This window comes from Idiotropiscis lumnitzeri, chromosome 9 (assembly GCF_059441095.1).
Source record: "Idiotropiscis lumnitzeri isolate Australia: NSW breed Sydney's pygmy pipehorse chromosome 9, RoL_Ilum_1.0, whole genome shotgun sequence".
In the NCBI taxonomy this organism is placed as follows: Eukaryota; Metazoa; Chordata; class Actinopteri; order Syngnathiformes; family Syngnathidae; genus Idiotropiscis; species Idiotropiscis lumnitzeri.
In genome coordinates, this window is record NC_142399.1 from 7499572 (window position 1) to 7520310 (window position 20739).

The 20739-nt window shown below is 40.3% G+C and overlaps 2 protein-coding genes across 2 annotated transcripts; both read left to right on the forward strand.

Moving 5' to 3' along the window:
* The first annotated feature begins 567 nt into the window (after window positions 1-567).
* rgra (retinal G protein coupled receptor a) lies at window positions 568-8315 on the forward strand. The gene is made up of 7 exons (XM_088305076.1): window positions 568-923; window positions 1165-1321; window positions 3249-3370; window positions 4122-4275; window positions 4350-4467; window positions 7036-7149; window positions 8144-8315. The coding sequence occupies exons 1-7, from the start codon at window positions 845-847 to the stop codon at window positions 8285-8287; spliced, it is 888 nt and encodes a 295-aa protein (XP_088161202.1). The 5' UTR covers window positions 568-844; the 3' UTR covers window positions 8288-8315.
* An 8227-nt stretch (window positions 8316-16542) lies between these two features.
* slc18a3a (solute carrier family 18 member 3a) lies at window positions 16543-19530 on the forward strand. Its single transcript, XM_088305073.1, has one exon. It carries the CDS (start codon window positions 16727-16729, stop codon window positions 18299-18301), a length of 1575 nt encoding a protein of 524 aa, XP_088161199.1. The 5' UTR covers window positions 16543-16726; the 3' UTR covers window positions 18302-19530.
* Window positions 19531-20739: the final 1209 nt, after the last annotated feature.

Here is a 20739-nt window from a genome sequence, read left to right on the forward strand (position 1 = left end):
GAGAGAGAGAGAGGGAGAGAGGGAGAGAGAGAGAATGAATTATTTAATTACAAATAAATTAGCATCATTGATTATGTAGCCCAAAAGTGGTTAGCTAGCTCGTTAGCTTAAATGCCCTGAAAACAGCAGCCACTTTAGAGTGCCTTGTTGTCATGACACATCCCAGTTTCATTTTTGCCCTCGAGTCAAAGCAACTTTTTCAGAACTTGAGCCAATATATTTGTGTAACCTGCGCTTGAAGGAGAGGAACGGCCTCATCCTTTTGTGCCTTGAAAGATATTGTCAAGCCACATCTGGAATGCATGACTCCTGAGTGGGGAGGAGGTGGAAGATATGTTGCTGGCGGGTACGAATAAAATTCTCCACATTTTACCGTCTTTCGGACCGTTTTGATAGCCGAATGCGAGAATCGTGCCGTTTGCGGCCACCTGTTGTGCGCATGCAGATTTCGAGGGCTCGCCGTTTGACATCATCGTCAGCCTCCTCCTCATCCTCGCCGCCGCACGCACGCACGCACGCGCACGCACACGCACACAAAAGGCTCGTTGTGTAACTAATTGAGAGGCTTTGCCGTGCACGACGGAGGGCAAATACGCTTTAGCCGAAAGGGTTGCGCGGTTTTAAGACATTCCTGCGCGGATTGGGGCGACGCAACGCGAGGAGGGTGGTGGCTTTGCATAATCGACGGCATGCTTTTCAGGTGAAATGGCCCTTTAAAAAGCCAGCGTCCTCCAATCAGGCCGAGGCACTGCGTGAACAGGCGGACTCAGAGGAGGCGAGCGTGTGCGTGCGTGTGTTTGGGCTTTTGTGCGTGTGACAAGCTGTTGACAAATCGGCTCCGAGGATGGTCTCGTCGTACCCTTTGCCGGAGGGCTTCTCCGAGTTTGATGTCTTCTCCCTGGGATCGTGTCTGCTGGTCGAGGGTGAGTGAGTCTTTTGCGCGTGGAATGCGGCCGCCGCCAAAAGCCCGCAGCCGCTCACCCTCGGTGGGCGTGGGTGCTTTGCGCGCGTGTCATCCATTCCTTCGTACTCTGTAATTAACACTCGAGTCTTTTTTTATGTAATTATTGTTATTTCAATCGTGCGCAATCGTTTGTTGCTATCCGACGATGCGCGGTCCCTGAGTGACATCTGTCATAATGTGCCCCCTCCCCTCCCTGAAAGGTCTGATGGGCTTCTTCTTAAACGCGGTCACCATCGCCGCTTTCCTCAAAGTGAGGGAGCTGAGGACCCCCAGCAATTTCCTCGTGTTCAGTTTGGCCATGGCCGACATGGGCATCTCCATGAACGCCACCGTTGCGGCTTTCTCCAGCTTCCTCAGGTGAGCACGTGACGCGCACGCTTCTTTCACATACTTCTCCTCAACACCAATATTTTTGTTTCTCAACTTTTGCAAAGAGTACAATCTCAAAATAAACACATCATCATTATCACAATCATTTAAATCCAGTAGCTACTAGGTCAAGAGGTTTTATTCCTAAAGTGTTTGAACAGTTTGAACAACATGTTAGCTAAATAATGAGTCAACTAAAAGGTATTACTCATAAAAAAAACACCTTATGTTTTTAAACTAAGTAGTTTTTAAAGATTAAATGCAAATGTGCTTGAAAGTAAAAATAAATGTAAAAAAAAAACAAATAACTTTCACTAAAATTATTAGCACGATTTGAACATTTAATTGAGTGATTCTTTCACATACCACTAGAGGGAGTGTGGTACAACATTGCTCTAATAGTTGAGGGTTTTCATCATCAACTCAGTGGTGGGAAGGAACAAAATACAATACAATATTTGATTACTGTCCTTAGGTAGATTATTTGTGTAGCTCTACTTTTCTTGAGTAATTTTTTTATGACTTTTGAAAACAGTCTAGCTGTACTTACTATTTCATATTTTGTAAAAATTGACCTTTTTCTAACCTTTCTGGATGGTGACATCACATAAAAAAATGACATAAATACAGCTAAAGGAAAAATCAACCGCAGTTGAGATCTTGATTGAGATGTTCATGTTTTATAAGGCAAACAAAAATTAAGCGGCGACTGCAATGCTGATGCCGCAAATTTGGAGAAGACAGATTGGCCTCTTCTAAGGACTCATTGAAGAAAACGGTTTTATGTTAATAGCAACAATAATTATTTGAAGCAAATCTTGCGCCATCTTGAAATACACTTACACGATTTTGTCATTCCTAAATTCTGAGTGGTCTGAAAAAAAAACCAAGGAAGTTGTATTATATTATTTGTTGTTATTATCAGCTGAATACTTTTTAGGTACTGGCAATTTTAGTTTTTTGCGTTTGGCATTTGCATGCAACATGCAACCTGATTTTGTTTTCTTCTTACTTTATTTTTTCAATTTCGCTGATAAACTGGGGGAAAAAATAATAATTGATTCAGGTTTTAAAAACAGCTTTACAGTAAATAATTCAGTATTTTTTTTTGTTTTTGTTTTTTATTAGACCAAATGGGAAAATATATGAATGATATGCATAAGAAATAATACGAAAAATATAAACATTATTATTTATGTTATAAATATGTGTATAGAACTGTTTCATACTGCGCATTTCTATTTGAATTCTTTCTTGTTTTCTTATCTTTTAAACACTGCTGTGTCCTGTGTGTAAAGTGAATTTCCCATTTGGGGATCATTAAAAGATTATATTATCGGATACAAGGCAAAAAAAACTGCCAAAATACAGATACTTTTTAATATACTGAGGAAATGTAAACAAAAATTACTTTTTTATTACAACTAATTAATTTTATTTTGTTTTTCCAATAAAAAGCAAAAACTCTTCCCCCCCCCCCCCACGCCTGTATCTCCAAGCTGTACGTTAATTCTATCTTCGTTCCTGACAAACGCCAAATGTAATTTTTTTTTAACATGGCAGTGAAATCAATGAGTGGTGAGGAATTATTGATAGCCTTGCATTACTGCACATCTCTTGAGGCACAGTGTCAAATCGATTGCAGTCAAGGATGTGGTGGCGTAAAGGTGGCTTTTAATACTCTGTTAACAGCGATGGGCCGAGGATTTCCATGTTGCATCATAATATGAGTCAAATTGGTTTTCAAAGAGAGAAAGAATAACCAAACACATATTTGCACACACGTAAACCCGAACATCGCCGAAATTGTAACACTAATCAAATAAGTGCACTTAGCAATGAAATCTATCAAGAAGGCTGCATAATCAGTGCATTAAATGAATGAATGACACAAAAGGCCCCGCCCCCTTCACAGGTACTGGCCGTATGGCTCCGAGGGATGTCAAACTCACGGCTTTCAGGGTTTTGTGACGGCTCTCGCCAGCATCCACTTCATCGCCGCCATCGCCTGGGATCGCTATCACCAATACTGCACAAGTGAGTATTGCACATAGAAGTTAAATAAAAAATTTAATTAAATAAAAAAAAAATGTTGAAATAATTCTAGAAAAACAAGCTTTTCTAAAGGATTAAGCACAAAGTATTATAGTAAAAGTTACAAAAAACAGCTGAACTAATGCAATGTACTTGATTAAATGCAGCAGCATTTTGGATCAACTAGAGACGTTTAAAGTTGGGCTGGCTGACTCCAAAGTCTAAATAATTAAAAAGTAATCATAAATTAAATCAATCACTTGGAATTGTCTTTTTTCACCCATGTGTGATAAAGAAAGAGAGTCACGCTTGTGAGAAAATTGCTAGATACAGAATATTTTCATCCATACTGTGACAATACATTAAACTATGGAGAAAATTAAAAAGATTTCGTTTGAATTTTAAAGTGAAACTCAATGCAAAAAACGAAAAAAAAAATTGCAAAAATACATAGTAAAGACTAAAGAATTTTTTTTTGCCATTTTTTTTGTCAAAGTGCCATCAGGCTCGCATTGCTAACGTCGTCAAACCCAGAAAACAGGTGAGCCGCGATGTTCGCAATGCGAGCCCGAAGGCACAAAATGGCCGCCAGAGATGGTTGTAAACAGAAAGATCAATGTGCTTAGTCCTCATTCCATGGTAGCGACGTGTGGGGGCACAAAGAACAAGAAAGTCTTGTGCTGCGTTTTGAGTCGACAGTTTCCACACAATGAACCAAAAATCTACCAATCGGGAAACTTCACGTTCTCCTCAGGGACAAAGCTGCAGTGGAGCAGCGCCATCACTCTGGTCATCTTCATCTGGCTCTTCACCGCCTTCTGGTCCGCCATGCCGCTCATTGGCTGGGGCGAGTACGACTACGAGCCCCTCAGGACCTGCTGCACTCTGGACTACAGCAAGGGCGACAGGTATTGACGTCTAGCTTCTCACGCTTAGTCGTTCCTCTCGTGTTTGTGGTGCTGACGTCCGCGTGTTTGTGTAGGAACTACGTCTCCTACTTGATCCCCATGAGCGTCTTCAACATGGCCATCCAGGTGTTTGTTGTCATGTCCTCGTACCAGTCCATTGCACAGAAATTCAAGAAGACTGGAAACGCCAAGGTCAGTGCAATTACAAAAGTCCGTTTTCCAGATTGTTTGACGGGTCCTAAATATATATTCATTGTGCTTTTGAAAAGTGCGACACAGAGGAGATGGGATACACACTGGCTTTGTTGGCAGTACACTGTAAAAAAAAAAAGAACTTTGTTGAAAATAATGCCTTTATTAGTCCCACAATGGGGAAATTCGAGATTCGAACCCAGGCCTCCTGGGGAGACTGGGTCCTGAACGCGGCGCCTTAGACCACTCGGCCATCCTGGCAGCCACGAGATTCGAACCCAGGCCTCCTGGGGAGACTGGGTCCGGAACGCGGCGCCTTAGACCACTCGGCCATCCTGGCAGCCAAAATTCGAGATTCGAACACAGGCCTCCTGGGGAGACTGGGTCCTGAACGCGGCGCCTTAGACCACTCGGCCATCCTGGCAGCCAGATTCGAACCCAGGCCTCCTGGGGAGACTGGGTCCGGAACGCGGCGCCTTAGACCACTCGGCCATCCTGATTTGTGGGCAAAACCAATTTTCTTATTAGCAAAACTTTTTATAAAATATAATATATAAAATATTTTGTTGCATTTCTCAACTTTAATTATTTTAAGTTTGTTGCCTTGAAATATTGAGTTTTCTCAATTTCTTTTCTACAGTGTAAAAATCTTTAAAACGAGCCATTTTAACTTTCAATCAAAATAAGACATTTGCAAACATCGGCTTTAACGTTGGAAAATAATGAGCCCAACTAGTAACTGAATCCGTTTCTTAAAAGTTGGTGAGAACATCAATCCGTCTTGTGTGGTATTGCTTAATTGTTGTTTAGTTTATTTTTGTTTGTTGGATGAACGCACAAACAAATCAAAACAATCATTTCTCAATAAATATGAGAAAAGGTTTTTGTTCAAATGTGTATATCGAACATCAGACAAATAAACATTGGATACTTAAACAAAAATATTCACTCAAACCATTACTTTTTGTCTTATGAAATTCCACTAGCTTAATGCTATCATATAATGCGAAAAACCATTGAGGAGCTAACGGAAATTAGCGTAAATATTACGGTAAATACAAACCTTGAAACACAGACGCAGCAGACCTCAGTGCTGCCTCGCATGTTGCGCTGGTGCAACGTGGTACTACACTAAAAACACGCAGCTGTAAATTTGGACTTGCCTGGATAAAAAAAAAAAGAATAAAAATCACTTCAAATTAAAAATCTGCCTTATATTGATGGTGCAATCGATGAACGACAATTTAACAGCATACCACTATAAACACAAAGTCACATGTGATATGCTCGCAATGTGGAACACGGTAGCCAACAGAAGCGGAATTCTCCAAACCCGACTCCATCCGACATGCTTTGAAGTGACTCAGTGGGAAAAACGGCAGGAATTCTCCCGCTGTCACACACATGCACGCACAAGCACACACATTCCTCATGCGCTCCTCATTGAGAGCAACACAACAGATTATGTAGGTCATCACCAACACACGACCCAGTGCTTCTGTTAGCAACGAGGACAAGAGCTGATGGTCCACCAATGCGTGTGGAAGAGGAAAAAAAAAATACAACGGTGGGGAGGTTTGACCTCGTCAGTTGCCGCCAGCTATTTAAATCACGTGAGGTTATCACTCGCAGGTACAGACTTGTCTTCGTGGAAACATTTTTATTAAAAAGTAAAAGAACCTGCACGGTTGCATGATAAGGCAAGTTGAAACCATTCAATTTGGTTTTGATGCAGTGGTGTTAGGATTTGGTTCAATGTGGTACGACTAGAGCTTTTGCCATTGATTATTAATAACAAACATCACGTCAAAGCTTTCCAGAATTCAAACGAGCAACATCAAACCAAATTAGCCGAATCAGCGTTAAGGTTTATGGAATGTATGGACTAGCGTAAAGCGATGCATTCTCAGGGGTTAATCCTGTACTCGCCGCTTCTCAGTAAAACCTTGGATTACTCACCAGCCGTTTGCTGACTGTTCAATAAGATTGCCCTCGTGACGTATTTATTAATGGTATGCAATGAATTGTGAGTCTCTGATTATTTGCTGTTTATTATAATGAACTTTTTAAGCCTTAGTTAGGATCAGAGGTGTCAGAGAAACATTGCGCAAGAAGTAGCTGGCCTAAGAGTGAAGCCCTGACTCAGAACGCTTATTAATGGTTTATAAAGGCTTTATAATGCAGTTATAAACCTTTTTTTGTAATTGAAAAAATCTGAGACATAATTAGAGCAGGAACAGCAACACTGAGCAGAAAATATGAAACCTTTGATTTATAATACTGCATTAAAGCCTTAGAATGGCTTCACAAAATCTTTTTATTAGCCACTTAAAAATAGTACCCGTTGTTAGTATCAGAACGGTAACAAAAACATTGGGCAAGAAATAGGTTTCTGAATAGTTAACTCATATTATAATCTTGTCTATGAGTGATTTTGTGACTTAATGCTTTGCAAAGGCTTTATAACACGATTATAAACCTTTCACTTGCGATGTGAAAGAGCACCTAATAGTTTGTGTTGTCAAAGTCCTATTTTCTGTTTGTGACTCGTGCCCTCATTCTGTGCAGTTCAACCCAAATACTCCCCTTAAGACCATGCTGCTGTGCTGGGGCCCCTACGGCCTCCTGGCCTTCTACGCCGCGGTGGAGAACGCCAACCTGGTCTCACCCAAGCTCAGGATGGTAAGAATGTCCACCTAGTATGATACAAACACACCTTGTGAATCCTCCTTGACTTTACATTTGTATGACTTCAAGGTAAAGTCCAATGAAGAAATAATTATCGGGAAGAAAAATACAAGTCATAGGAATCAGAATGCTGACGATTGAAAGAGCAGACAATTACGATAGAGGAGATGCAGCCTGATGAATTATAGGATTCTAAATGTCCAGGTTATTTTGTAAACAACGTTGATACTCCAAAGGACAACTTAGAAAACTGTATTGCCATTAAAGAAATGCATTATGTTGACATGGTAATTATTAATACATTCATTGGTTGTTTTGTAAAACTTCTGACCTATTTACTGTGTGTAATATATGATTTATAGTGTTTTTCCCAAATAAGATAATTCAAATATTTATTTATAATAAATGATTTCTTAATTTGAGGAAATAATTCCAACTTTTAAAACCAGCGATAAACCTCCTATAAAAAATTATAGGCCAATTCTTCCCTAATTTTTTTAATTAGTAAAATAAACAAATAAATAATTAAATAAAGTGTGGAATGACTGATTTTAGGTTTCTGGTTTTAGGGAAAACAGGTCCACCTTGTGTAGTCGTGATGCAAACAGTGGAGGAAATTACAATTGCAAATCAAAATGAGCATTTTCTTAGTGTGTATATTGAACTTTAGAAAGCGTTTAATCCTATAGCACAGGAAATTACTGAGAAAAAAGCTAGATAATGAAAAATAGTGTATCCGCATTTAAAGTCTTAATTGCGGAGTACCTCAAGGATCAATGATCGGTCCACAATTATTTATAGTTTACATGACCAGGAATCACAGCGTTACAGATTTCTTTGAAAAAAAAAAAAGAAATAAAAGAACCTACAATTTCTCGAGAAGTGGTTTGATGTATCCTGTATTTTGATTTAATTGAAAGTCGCCAAATTCCCTCCTGGACATTAGAGCTCTAACACGCTTCTTCTTTCCTGCACACGTGTGCCGCAGATGGCCCCCATCCTGGCCAAGACCTCCCCCACCTTCAATGTCTTCCTGTACGCTTTGGGAAACGAGAACTACCGAGGAGGCATCTGGCAGTTCCTCACTGGCGAGAAGATCGAAGTGCCTCAAATTGACAACAAGTCCAAATAAACTTAACATTGCAAATGTTGCACAGCCATTTCGCTTGTGGTGGTGGTGGTTTTCTCGCACAGGTACAGAAGTGGATGTGTTTCGTCGTCCTCCGTTGTCGTGTGCGTGTGACTGTAATGCATTGTCCCTCGTGTCCATTAGTCATTTTAGTTGTGAAATTTCATAGACGCCCAATTGAATCCATTTAGTTCTTCATGAACAAACTAAATTGAAGACTTTTCATTTCGGGCCACTTCAGGGTCACCTCCTCTAGATCAGTAAAGAGGGTTATGCTCACAGTCATAAGGTGATTGGAATAAAATTTTACGAGGAAAAAATATTGAAAGTAAATACATACATTAATTATTGGGTAATTTTTCAAAATGTAATGTTCATCTCAACTCAGGCAGACGTTTATGCGCGTCATAAAATCTTTAATTACCGTATGAGATAAAAGTTGTAATATTACAACACTTATATAATATTCGCTTTTATTGTTTCAAACAAATTTAAACTTAATCCTCACATGACTACTTTATTCTCCAAATTTTGCAAGAAAAAAGGCCAAATTATGAGAAAAGTCCATTTATTTTTTATTATTTTCAGTATTTTTCCTTTTATGTTTTGACTTTATTAATATTTATCAGACCAAATCATTAAATATGAAATATGTAAGCATGTTCACCTTAAATGAGGCAGAATAAATGCTGATCATATTATGACTTTATTTTCATAAATTGCAATATTAAATGACAAGAATAAAGTCGTTCTATTCCATTTTATGATAGAAAAATTGTAAATTTATTCTTCTAGTTTTAATCTGTGTATTTTTTTCCAGTATTTGTACTTTATTGTTACGGCATTTTATTAATTTATTCTACTAAATGTAGAAAGATAAAAATCTGTAATTTAGTAATATTTAGTTAGAGGAAAAAAACATTAAAAAAAACAGCTCTTACAGATGAATAATTGCGAATTTTATTGCACTTTAAAGTTAAAGACAACTGCAGTGTAATTGGACATTGATTCTTTCACACTTTGTGAATTTCCGTCCAGCTAAATAAAGCACAACATTTCGTTATTTCCTCCATTTTCGTCATAACCCCCTCTTGGCGTGCATGCCGCTAACAAGCGATCACGCTCGACCTGTGTGTAGAATTCGCAATAATCCCGGAAAACAAGACGACTTTTATTCCCTTGGAGCCCCCCAGGCCACCCGCCACAAATCAGAGATTAGTCAGCAGCTCCAGATTACGAGCACATGCCGATGCAAACTTGCGTAGAAGCTCAACAGGTTCCTAGAGAACCACAAACACAATCGGGGTTGTGTCTTCTTTCGTCAATAATGAGCATGGTGTTGATCTGTTTACTGTCCTGTCTCGTTGACCACACGTCGGTTATCATATAATCATTATTCTGGCAGTAGGTTTTAAAAACCAACAGCGTGTATCAATCGTCGTGTATTACAGTGGAACTGCCAAAGTGGAACGCAATCCATTCTGTGTTGTTTTGAAAACACTTTTTGAACCATCGCCACCAAAACATCTTAAATGACTGCACATTAGTGATGGGAAAATGAAGCTTTAAATTTGCTTCATGAACCAGCTGCTGTATATTTGAGTCCTCTAGATGGCGCTGTTGGTTGAAATAAAGGTTTTAAAAATGGCAATTCATTGTGCTTTCAGACCTATCTTGTACAGAAAGTGCCATCTAGAGGAGTCCAAAAAAATACTACAACTGGTTCATGAAGCAGATTTGAAGCTTCATTTACCCGTCACTACTGCACAGCCAATCATTTTAGTTGGGTTGGAAAATTCTGGTCATTTTTTAAAGTTGCAAACTTCCCATGGGAATTGAGAGACATAAACGGCAAGATATCAGGAAACATTCTGAAGGGACGGAAAATTTATATTTGGTTTATATTTGAGCAGAGTTCTGAATAAAACAAGCTGATTTCATACAAGTCCAGTGGAAATTTGATTTAAATTTCCTAGTCACGAGTTGTCTCTTTGTTGATTTTTTTTTTTAGACAAAACTGACAAGACTTTGGAGAAATAACTTATGTCTAATAGCTCTAAATTGGGTCGATCAATCTTTGACCCAATTTTGGTTCTTTTTGACCCAACTGTTTTTAAAGAGCTGATGTGTTAACCTTCCATCTGCCATCAACATTTTCAGAGTGTTACTTTACATTCATCCTGCCGAAATCAAATCTTCAACCCAATCTGGTTCGAAACATAATCAACTCAATTAAATAATCTTAAAAACCACAACAGACTGGCAAAAGGGGTTAGGAAACAACTTGATTTTTTTTTTGGGTGCGTGTGGCCAATCAAAATTCTACAACTTCAAATTGTAGCACAGTTTTGGGGCATGTGACTTTCGGGGTTCCACTGTACATGATTTGCAGCTTCATAAAGTGTCCATAGTTTCTGCTCATCCTTCTATTTCTTTTCCTCGTGACATTGACTTTGTTCCTCCCTGATCTATTTTCAGTTTGTAAAGTTGATTTTCAATTACAAATATTGATGCAATCTGTTGAAAACTCTTGTGTTTTTTTTTTCTCTCCCCTCCCCCAAGCCCTCGTGACGCTGACCGGCTAAAAATAATGAAAATGTGACATGCGTGTAATTACAGTCAAGTGCAAATTGAAGATAATAACACCCAGAGGTTGCGGCAAACACAGGGAAGCCCCCGTTTGGTGTTGCTAAGCAGATTAACAGTTGACAGCCTGTCGGAGTCGTTATGTAATGACGTGCGCCAGCGTTGTCATTTACTTGCAATTGCTTCGGGAACTTTTTACACAAAGTAACAGCTCACTCAGCGACGACCACTTCATGCACACTTTCAATACCGTGCTTAAATAATGACTGCATTAAAATGTCGCGCACATAAGTTACATTTTTACTTAAAAGATCAAATGCAACTGCATTGAGTATAAAAAGTTAAACATAACTGAACTGCGCCGAACGAATCGAAACATATTCCGCTACTCAGAGTTCACCGAGAATTATGTCTACTCGACCAATGAAGGGGGGCTGGGGGGCTTGAGGAGGTCAAACATGCACACCAACTTTTCCAGACAGGAGAAGTGCAAGAAATGAAAGAACACAAAAAGGAGGCAGGCGGATGGGATTTACTACTAGTCATGTGACCCATTGACCAAATGAGTGCATAAAAGACAAAGTCCAGCTAAATCTAAAGTCAAAATCTTGTATCCAATGAATAACAAGTAAGATTCATTTCATTTTCTTGTCAATGTTTGGCAACAAACCACCGAGTTGGGGAGAGAGATTCCTGCATCCTGCATCCTAGCTTTAAACTAACTAACTACTAATCGTTCACACCTCCAGGGAGTGTGTGTGAAACGATGTTTAGTGGTCGTTGTAATCCCGTCCACAGCCTAGAGGCGGAGAACCTCACATGGATTTAAACATTTACATACCTTCAGGTCCACACTTTAGCTAAAAACAAGTCTGTTGTCTTGGTGGAAGTGTGACGACGCCCAAGTACACTCTTAGACTAGGGAACATGCACACACACACACACACACACACACGCGCACGCCCCCGCACACACACACACACAGAGTATACGCGTTGCATCTCTGCCCACAACAATTAAACTTGCACGTTAGGGAGGAGGGGAAAAAAAAGACATTATTTGTCTAGAAGAAAGCGTATTTTTACAGGATTAGTGTTTCTGTGTAATCTGGATTAAAGTGGGCCTGGCTGTGCGTCACTGCTCTTTAGAAATCACTCTTTTAATTCATTAAACCGCTCACGTTGACCACAGTGAGCCCGCGCCGCACTGTTCACACCACGTGGTTTACGCGCACTGACACGCGCGCGCACACACAAGCACGCACGCAAACATACAAGCGAAAAAAAAAACAGATAATCACACAAAGACAAACGCACACATAAAAACTAGTCACATACTTAAAGAAAAAGGACAAGCAAATAGACACAAAAACACACACAAGCAAACAAAGCCATACATGCATACACTCTCTCACAGCGCAATAAACACACAAACAGTAACACTTAAACATGCGCACAAAAACAAACACAACTTAAAAATAAATACAAAACTGAAAACAATTAAATGCACAAAAACAAAATCAGACAAAAACAAATTGACACACACACACACACAACACACGCAAAAATGCAAAAAACAAAACACGTGCACTCGCCAACAAACACACAAACACTTAATCTTGCAAAATTTGCAAGAAATTTTAAAATAATATAAATTAACATTAATTACAAACTGAATAATTATTAAACAGTACATAAAAATCTATATGTAAATACACTATTATAACAATATATAGAAAGAATATCAACTTGATCATGTGGTATGCTATTATTTAATAATTACTAAACACTCAAAAAGTCCTCCTCATCCAGCACCGTGTCCTTCCATCCCATTTTTGGCCTTGTGAAAGAAACGTTCCACCAGTGATCATCTTTATCATCCTTGCACTGACATTTGCTTACATCATCGATCGTTTGAGTGCAGTCGCTTCGATACAGACGTGAACTTGGTCACTAATTCCAAAAAAGGATTGCGACACAGTTTACGGCCATTGGAATGTAAAGCATGTTTAAAACTCACCGGCCGATACGGCAGGAGATGGCGTTGCAGAACTTGAGGACCGTGTGCTTGTTTTACATGAAACGCGTTTGATATTTACAATCCCACGCGCACAACTTCATTGTGCAACCAGGGTTATTTCCGACGTTGGCTTTTGACTGTGGTGGTTTGGGGGATTTAGACATTAATACTTTGGCAAGCGTACAAGATTACGTGGCCATCTTGAATCTCCTGAGCTTGCTTTCAAATCAGATCAGAGCAAAACTACACCCAAAAAAAAAAAATACCGGGATGATTGCACCTCAACTCAGACTTATTCACATCTGTGTTTGGATGCGTGCAGGTGAACACCAAATTTTAACAAAAATATGCAGACACACTTATTTGTGAATTGACGCTCCTCCTCGCACAATATTTAAAATGGCCCATCGATTCTAACAAGATGGCGTCAAAGCACTACCCTTTTATTAGACAGGGCTATATTCTGTCTTCTAGAAGTTCCTCAGCTCATAGCAACATAGTTCCTAAGAGGCCCAAAAATGGCGCCAAAGCACTACTTTTCTACCAGACACGACGGCTAAGGCCTGTCTCATAAAAGCTCCGACAATGACTACAACACAATTTGGTGCCACAAGATGGCACTAAAGCTACTTTTCTATGAGACACGGCTCTTGTCAGTCTAATGAAAGCGCTTCCCCTCACGTCAAAATAGTTCCTTGACATGATTTCAAAAGATAACGACAAAATATTACTTTTAGATTCGACACAGCAATTGGACTTGTGGTAGAAGCTCCTCCCCGAACTTCAACATAGTTCCTTCACACCAAGATGACACTAAAGTATCAATTTTCTATTACACATTGTGATTTGGTCTCTCTAATGCACACACTTTTGAGAAACAAGATTAAAAGTAGAATCACAGTTTCATCTCCTGTACTTAAAGAAGCGTACAAAGAATGCACAAAAGATATTTATTTTAAAAGTGCATTCATGAATGTAATGTGATATGAAATGTAAAAATTTTTTTTTAAATGTATGTGTGCGAGTGTGTGTGCAAGCGGGTGTGTTTAGGTGTGTGTGTGGCTTAAGCCTTCCACTTCCAGAATGCTCGCCAAGGGAAATAAATGTGATTATCGATGCTGACTGACGTAACAGGTGGTCTAAAAATAAAACTAGAAAATTTTGATCCTCTTATTATTTTTTTTTTCTTTAGCGGAGTGTGGGGGGGCTTGGATTGGGTTCATTGGCTGGATTTAACATATCCTACGTCACACAAAGACCCGAGAGGAAAGGACAACACAGGTCACATGTTGTTTGAAGGCGCCCTCGGTAAAGCAGTCAAAGCGCTTAAAAAAAGGTATCTCTTATGTAAAAGTGACTTTTTTTGCGCATGTCTTTGTCACGTAAAAGAAGATCAACGACGCATGGAGGGGAAAAAAAGCTGTTATCAACTAAGTGGACAAAAGCATTTTTGCAACAACACAGAAATTGATTGATTCTGAACACAGGCAAAAACTCTAACTGATGGCAGTTGTGTGCTGACTTGACTCCCATTTAACACGAGATACAATATGATTGGTCAACAACTTCATTTTGATAAGTAATTCTAATGAAATAAAAGTATGAAACACAAATAGAGTGTTAGAAACGTTTTTTCTTAAGAAATAAATGACGAGTATTTATTTGCGTTCAAATACAGTTAAAGCCTTGTAGTCTAATTATTCAGACACATTTATTGGAAAGGGAGGACCTCTGCTGGCCAAATATCAATGTCAAGATCAAATTTTGCAAAGAGCCCCACCTTTGCTTGAATCATAATTACATACCGCTATTATTTAAAAAAATATATATATGTAAAAATCTTGATCTTTAAATTTAATTTTGTAAACATCTCAAGAAGGATTCTTGGACATACTCATTTTAGAGGAGTTCCCTTTATGTCCACTAGATGGGAGTGTTTCCCCTTTTTTCTCCCGCTTCATTCAAGAGCCGAAGTCAACGCGCCAAAGTAACACTTCCAATGTAAACCAATAAAACCAATAAATCATTCTTTCAGTATTTATACTTCTCATGTAATTTTTGTTTTCTGAAATTCCGTGAGAGTTTTCGAATGGAAAATATGGGCTTTGGATCAAAAAGAAAAAGAAAAAAAAAACGGGGCAAAGAGTACACTTCTTATGCGGCAATGTACCTGTAGGTGGAGCTATAACTCCAAATATAAAATACCCGGAAATTTATTTCCGTTAGGATCAGTAAGCGTAGATGATGTTCAGTCTTGTGATTCTGATCGAGACATTTTATTGATCCCTAAAACTGCAATTTCTTTGCAATTCACCAGAATCACATTGAACAACGCACAGAGTTAAATGACAAATCGCACAGAAAAATATGAATAATCTCACGTAGAACTTCATCACTTGGAGTGTTGTGTAGGTCAACACCTGTCCATTCTTGTTGTCTTTTTTTTTCTTCTGTTATAAACATTATAAATCATTTAGGGTAAATTTGTGCTCAACAATCAAGCTTATTATTGGTTTATTATGGTTTCCCTGAGAAAACATTTTCCATTCTCTTTTTCAACAACAGGACATTATTTCAAACTGACCGTGCAAAAAATGGACAAATTAACATGTCAGAAAATGGACACAAATGAAGATCACTATTTTCTAAAGAAGGTGCGAATGGTTTATTTTGATTCAACACAAAGCTAATCAGTCAGCTTTCGTGGAGGAATACAGAAAGTGGATGATTAGGAATCTGAAATTCTTTATTTTACAAATTAAAAGGTTATTTAAATGATTAGATTAGCAAAAATAATTATCGATTAATTAGATAATTGATTCATCTATCTATCTATTTTTAAGTATGTTTGTAAATTACATACATACATATACACGCACGCACGCACACTTTTTTTCACATGTATTTACAGCACGTTTTTATACAGGCTACATATATACACGTATAGGTAAGTACTACATACTAACAAATATGTACATATTTAATCAAAATCAAAGTTAATAGGCCATGGAATATAGTGACAACCAAAAATATCTCAACTCAAATTTATGTATAGATTTTTAAAATTGTTCAATTTATGTTCAGAGATTTGGTGGGTGAGAGAGGCTGCTTAAAATATCTTCTCTCTCTCTTTTTTTTAATTACAACTTCGGTAATGAATTTTCACTAAAATGAAAAGAACAAATCCAAGAAACATTAAGTAGATACATTAGATTGCCTTTTGGGGGGGACTAAAATGATGTGAATCAAAGTTAAACGCTGGGCCTTCAGTTTGACACCGTTCATTGAAAATGAAAAATAATAAAGGTTATAGTATAACTTTTATACATATTGCATATGAATTAATTGCTTTTGGGTAGTATTTAGCACAAATTCATTATGGTTTTCAGTAGCACCAAATACTGTATTAAAAAACCTCTACGCACCCCATTTGTGTGTAATGTGCAACCAGGGGAAGCACGTTTATTTTTTTTTCTCAGTGCGCTCACGCACCGGGAGCTGTGTGCGTGCGCGTACGTGGCGCGTGTGTTTAATTAGCATAAAAGGACCGTGCGTCACTGCCTTTCGCTTCTCTAGATGGGAGGGGAAGCCAAGTGAGTCTTCACCCGCGGGAGTCAACAAGCTTCGCAGTGTGCGTCTAAAAAGCAGCGCGCTCGTTGCGAAACGATGACTGCAAAAAAGTGACACGAGAAAACATCTGCACGAGGAGGATGGCGAGGACGGGGACAGAGAAGAAGTTATCCGTTGACACGGTGATGCAAAAAAGAAACGAGTAAGTAAAAAGTTGACATTCTCCGTTGACTGCACACTTTAAAGTAAAGAAATTGAGGGGGAAAAATGGAGCCGGAGGCAAGTACGGGACAAGCTCCCAATTTGGCGCAAGTGGCCGCCTCCAAACTCTCCCAGATGGGGGACAGAACTAAGCAGCTGGGCACCGCCATGCAAGAGCCGGCTCGGCAGAACCGCATCATCTTGGTCATCGTGTGCGTGGTTCTGCTTTTGGACAACATGCTCTACATGGTCATCGTGCCCATCATCCCGGACTACCTGGAGGGGCTGCAGAAAGCGGCGGAGCACGCGCACGTTCGTCTGCCTCCGACGCACGGCAACTCCAGCAACGGCACCGCGCACCCGCACCCGCACCCCCCGGCCGGGGACAACTTCGACGTGCAGGTCGGCGTGCTGTTCGCCTCCAAAGCCATCGTGCAGCTGCTCGTCAACCCCCTGAGCGGCACCTTCATCGACCGGGTGGGCTACGACATCCCGCTGGTGATCGGCCTGAGCATCATGTTCCTGTCCACGCTCATGTTCGCCTTCGCGGAGAACTACGTCTCGCTGTTCGTGGCGCGCAGCATGCAAGGCATCGGCTCGGCCTTCGCGGACACGTCGGGCATCGCGCTCATCGCCGACCGCTACACGGAGGAAGCGGAGCGCAGCAAGTCTTTGGGCATCGCGCTGGCCTTCATCTCCTTCGGGAGCCTGGTGGCGCCCCCCTTCGGCGGGGTCCTGTACCAGTTCGCCGGCAAGCGGGTTCCCTTTCTCATCCTGTCTGCCGTGTGCCTGGCGGACGGGGTCATGTGCCTCGTGGTGCTCAAGCCCTTCTCCAACCGGGAGCGGGCCAACATGCCGGTGGGCACGCCCATCTACCGGCTGATGATGGACCCGTACATCGCGGTGGTGGCCGGGGCGCTGACCATCTGCAACATCCCGCTAGCCTTCCTAGAGCCCACCATCGCCAAGTGGATGGAAGAGACCATGAACTCTACCCAGTGGGAGATGGGCATGACATGGTTCCCCGCCTTCTTCCCACACGTCCTGGGCGTCTTCCTGACCGTTAAGTTGGCCGCCAAGTATCCGCACCTGCAGTGGTTCTACGGCGCCATCGGCATGGTGTTCATCGGGGCCAGCTCGTGCACGGTGCCGGCGTGCAAGAACTTCGGCGAGCTGATGATGCCGCTGTGCGGGATCTGCTTCGGCATCGCCTTCGTAGACACGGCGCTGCTGCCCACGCTGGGCTTTCTGGTGGACGTGCGCCACGTGTCCGTGTACGGCAGCGTGTACGCCATCGCCGACATCTCCTACTGCGTGGCCTACGCCATGGGGCCCGTGGTGGCCGGCAAGATCGTGCACGACCTGGGCTTTGTGCAGCTCAACCTGGGCATGGGCCTGGCCAACGTGTTGTACGCGCCCGCCTTACTGCTGCTGAAGAACGTGGCGCAGATGAGGCCGTCGTACTCGGAGAGGAACATGCTGCTGGAGGACGGCACCACGGGGCTGTACGACTCCGTCAAGATGGAACAGAAGGAGAAAAAGAGGAAAGGCTTGTGCGCCACCATGGAGGAGAACGACATCGAGACGTTCGTGCGCCGCTCCTTCTCCGAGGAGGAGTCCTCGGGTGGGGAGTACGCGTGAAGGAAAAGGGAAAGTGACGATCGAGAAACGCTCGCTATTCGCGGAAGATTGCGATCGAGGAAGAGTCCTTTCGCGAACAACTACGAGCAATTAACACCCCTCAAAATCTCTATTTTTCGGAATTGTCCTGTGGTTCTCAAAATTCCCCCCCCCACAAGGACCACCTCTAAAAATAATTAGCGCTCCAAGTACCACCATCATGACTGTAACATTTAGGCTAAAATGTTGACCAAAAAAAATGCACATTTTGAACAAACCAGGGTTGTCCAACTAATTTCCGTTGCGTTACGTGCCATATCAAAGTTATGGGTTCTCTTGGAGGGCCGTTATGACTGTGAAAAACTTACATGTAAAGAGTGAGCCTATGAATATTTGCCATTTGGAATGAACAAATGTGCAGATTGCCAATTGTTATTTACTGGAAAACTCACCTATTTACTGTTTTTGAGCTCAGCCTAAAGCACTTTCTAATGTCGGAGTATTGCTTGTCGGTGCGGAAAAAAAATGACGATGAAGTGAGTTGAGAAGCTTCACGCAGACAAAAGTTGTGCTTTGACACCATCTACTGGCATCTTGGTGCCAAGGAACTTTGTTGATGTGAGTCGAGGAGCTTCACTCAGACAAAAGTCATCTTGTGGCATTTATGGGAATTATTGACCTTTTGGAAGGAGTGTAAAATACAAATGGCAGGGCGTATGAATTGTGGCGTCATCTCATCACATTAACACAAATACACAATTGCCCCTGCATTGGATTGCTGTATACATTGTCAACAATAATCAGAATTTAACATCAGAAGTCATGGGAAATTATGGGATGCAAATACTTAAGTATACGACTGTCATTCAATTGAGGTTGACGGTTGATTTGGTGGCAAAAAAAAACAAAAAACTTTTGTAATATATTTTAAAAGTGAAAAAAAAAGGCAATTTTACATAAGGATGTCTGCCAAAATGAAAAAAATAAAAACAAATAAACGTCACTCTTGTCAGAAGCCAATACTCTTCGTAACACCCGCTAACAACCCGGGCTAAACTTAACTCCACCCTTGCAAAGATGTTATTGCAGTTGAGATGCCTCACTTCAACGGACTTTCTTGACACCAATTACTACTTTCCTATTTGCCAGGGATTTGGTGAGTTTTAGTGGCATTTTAGTGTGCTACAGAAAGAGCAAAGATAAAAAAAAAATATGCAGTGAGTTTTTCAGCGAACAGATGACAGGTTCCACAGATTTAAAAAAACAAAAAAAAAAAACTAAATTGATTCAGTGTTCATAGTTTGAAATCAAAGTGCCAAATGTACAATTGTGTCCTTTGAGCTTCAGCTTTTTTGCCGTAGAAGATAGCCATGCAGTGGCCTTTAAGAAAGTGATTGTATAAATTTACAATTCAGGGATTATTAATGTCAATGCATTTGAACACACACGGGCAATGTATGTATGCTTTCAGTTGCACTGCTATCAACTCGATAATTATGCAAAATCATGCATGTGTGTGTGTGTGTGTGTGTGTGTGTCCCTGAATATCCTCATTTTTTTTTTGGACAATGTAACCATGGAATGCAAAGCCTCAATGTATGACCTGCTCCTGTACATACGTGTACAGACATTCAATGGAAATGATGTGAACCGCTTTGCTCTAGGGAATTATTAAAAAGAGTGTTTCCAAATTCCATTGAGTGTGTTAGAAATGTTTACCGTCACACCCCATAACTAAAATCACAAAATTGTCGCTGTGGTTATCCTCGTTCTTAATATGTAAACTAAAAGCTACATGTGAAGGTGGTTTGTTTGTTTTGAATTCTTTAACTCCTGAATATGATTGTTTATGTAACATGGATTCATGATGGCATACATGCTAGATGCAAGGCCTTAGGTGCCTTATAATTGTTTTTTTCCACAATATTTCTCGAGCTAAAGCAGTCAATTGACAAAAATCTCACTGCACCCCACCCAACCAAAAATGAGAATTGAAAAAATCCTGATAGTCACAAATTGAATTTCTTCTGCTGTATGGTCAGTCACCGGCATAGATAAACAAAGATTTTCGTAGAAATTGAGTAAACATTTTCAGACAAATAAAGTCAAGTTGGATATTTTCCCACGGTTGGGAATCTCCGATTTTCAAGTTTAATTAGTCAAAAAAAACATTTTTTCACACTATTAATGATTAAAATGAATATTTTTATAATTTCTTCGAAAGCGTATGTTTGTATTCACATTGTATTATTTTTAATGACCTCGTTACTGCTCTGGAAATAATTAAGAGGGCAAAATAAACAATACCTTTTGTGGGTCAGGGGGTTCATTTTTAACATTATTTCATTTTATGCAAATAAATGCTCTAAACGACAATATTTGTATTCACAGTTATGTGGTCAGCAGTTTATAGAATAAAAAAACAAACAAATTTTATTCAAACATCTTTTACGCAAAAT

What these genes read in the sequence shown, in the direction of transcription:
- rgra (XM_088305076.1), top strand. Translation starts at nt 845, where the DNA reads ATGGTCTCGTCGTACCCTTTGCCGGAGGGCTTCTCCGAGTTTGATGTC. An exon ending in CTATCACCAATACTGCACAA is followed by an intron (nt 3,371 to 4,121) that starts GTGAGTATTGCA and finishes CGTTCTCCTCAG; the next exon opens with GGACAAAGCTGCAGTGGAGC. An exon ending in TCTCACCCAAGCTCAGGATG is followed by an intron (nt 7,150 to 8,143) that starts GTAAGAATGTCC and finishes CGTGTGCCGCAG; the next exon opens with ATGGCCCCCATCCTGGCCAA.
- slc18a3a (XM_088305073.1), top strand. Translation starts at nt 16,727, where the DNA reads ATGGAGCCGGAGGCAAGTACGGGACAAGCTCCCAATTTGGCGCAAGTG.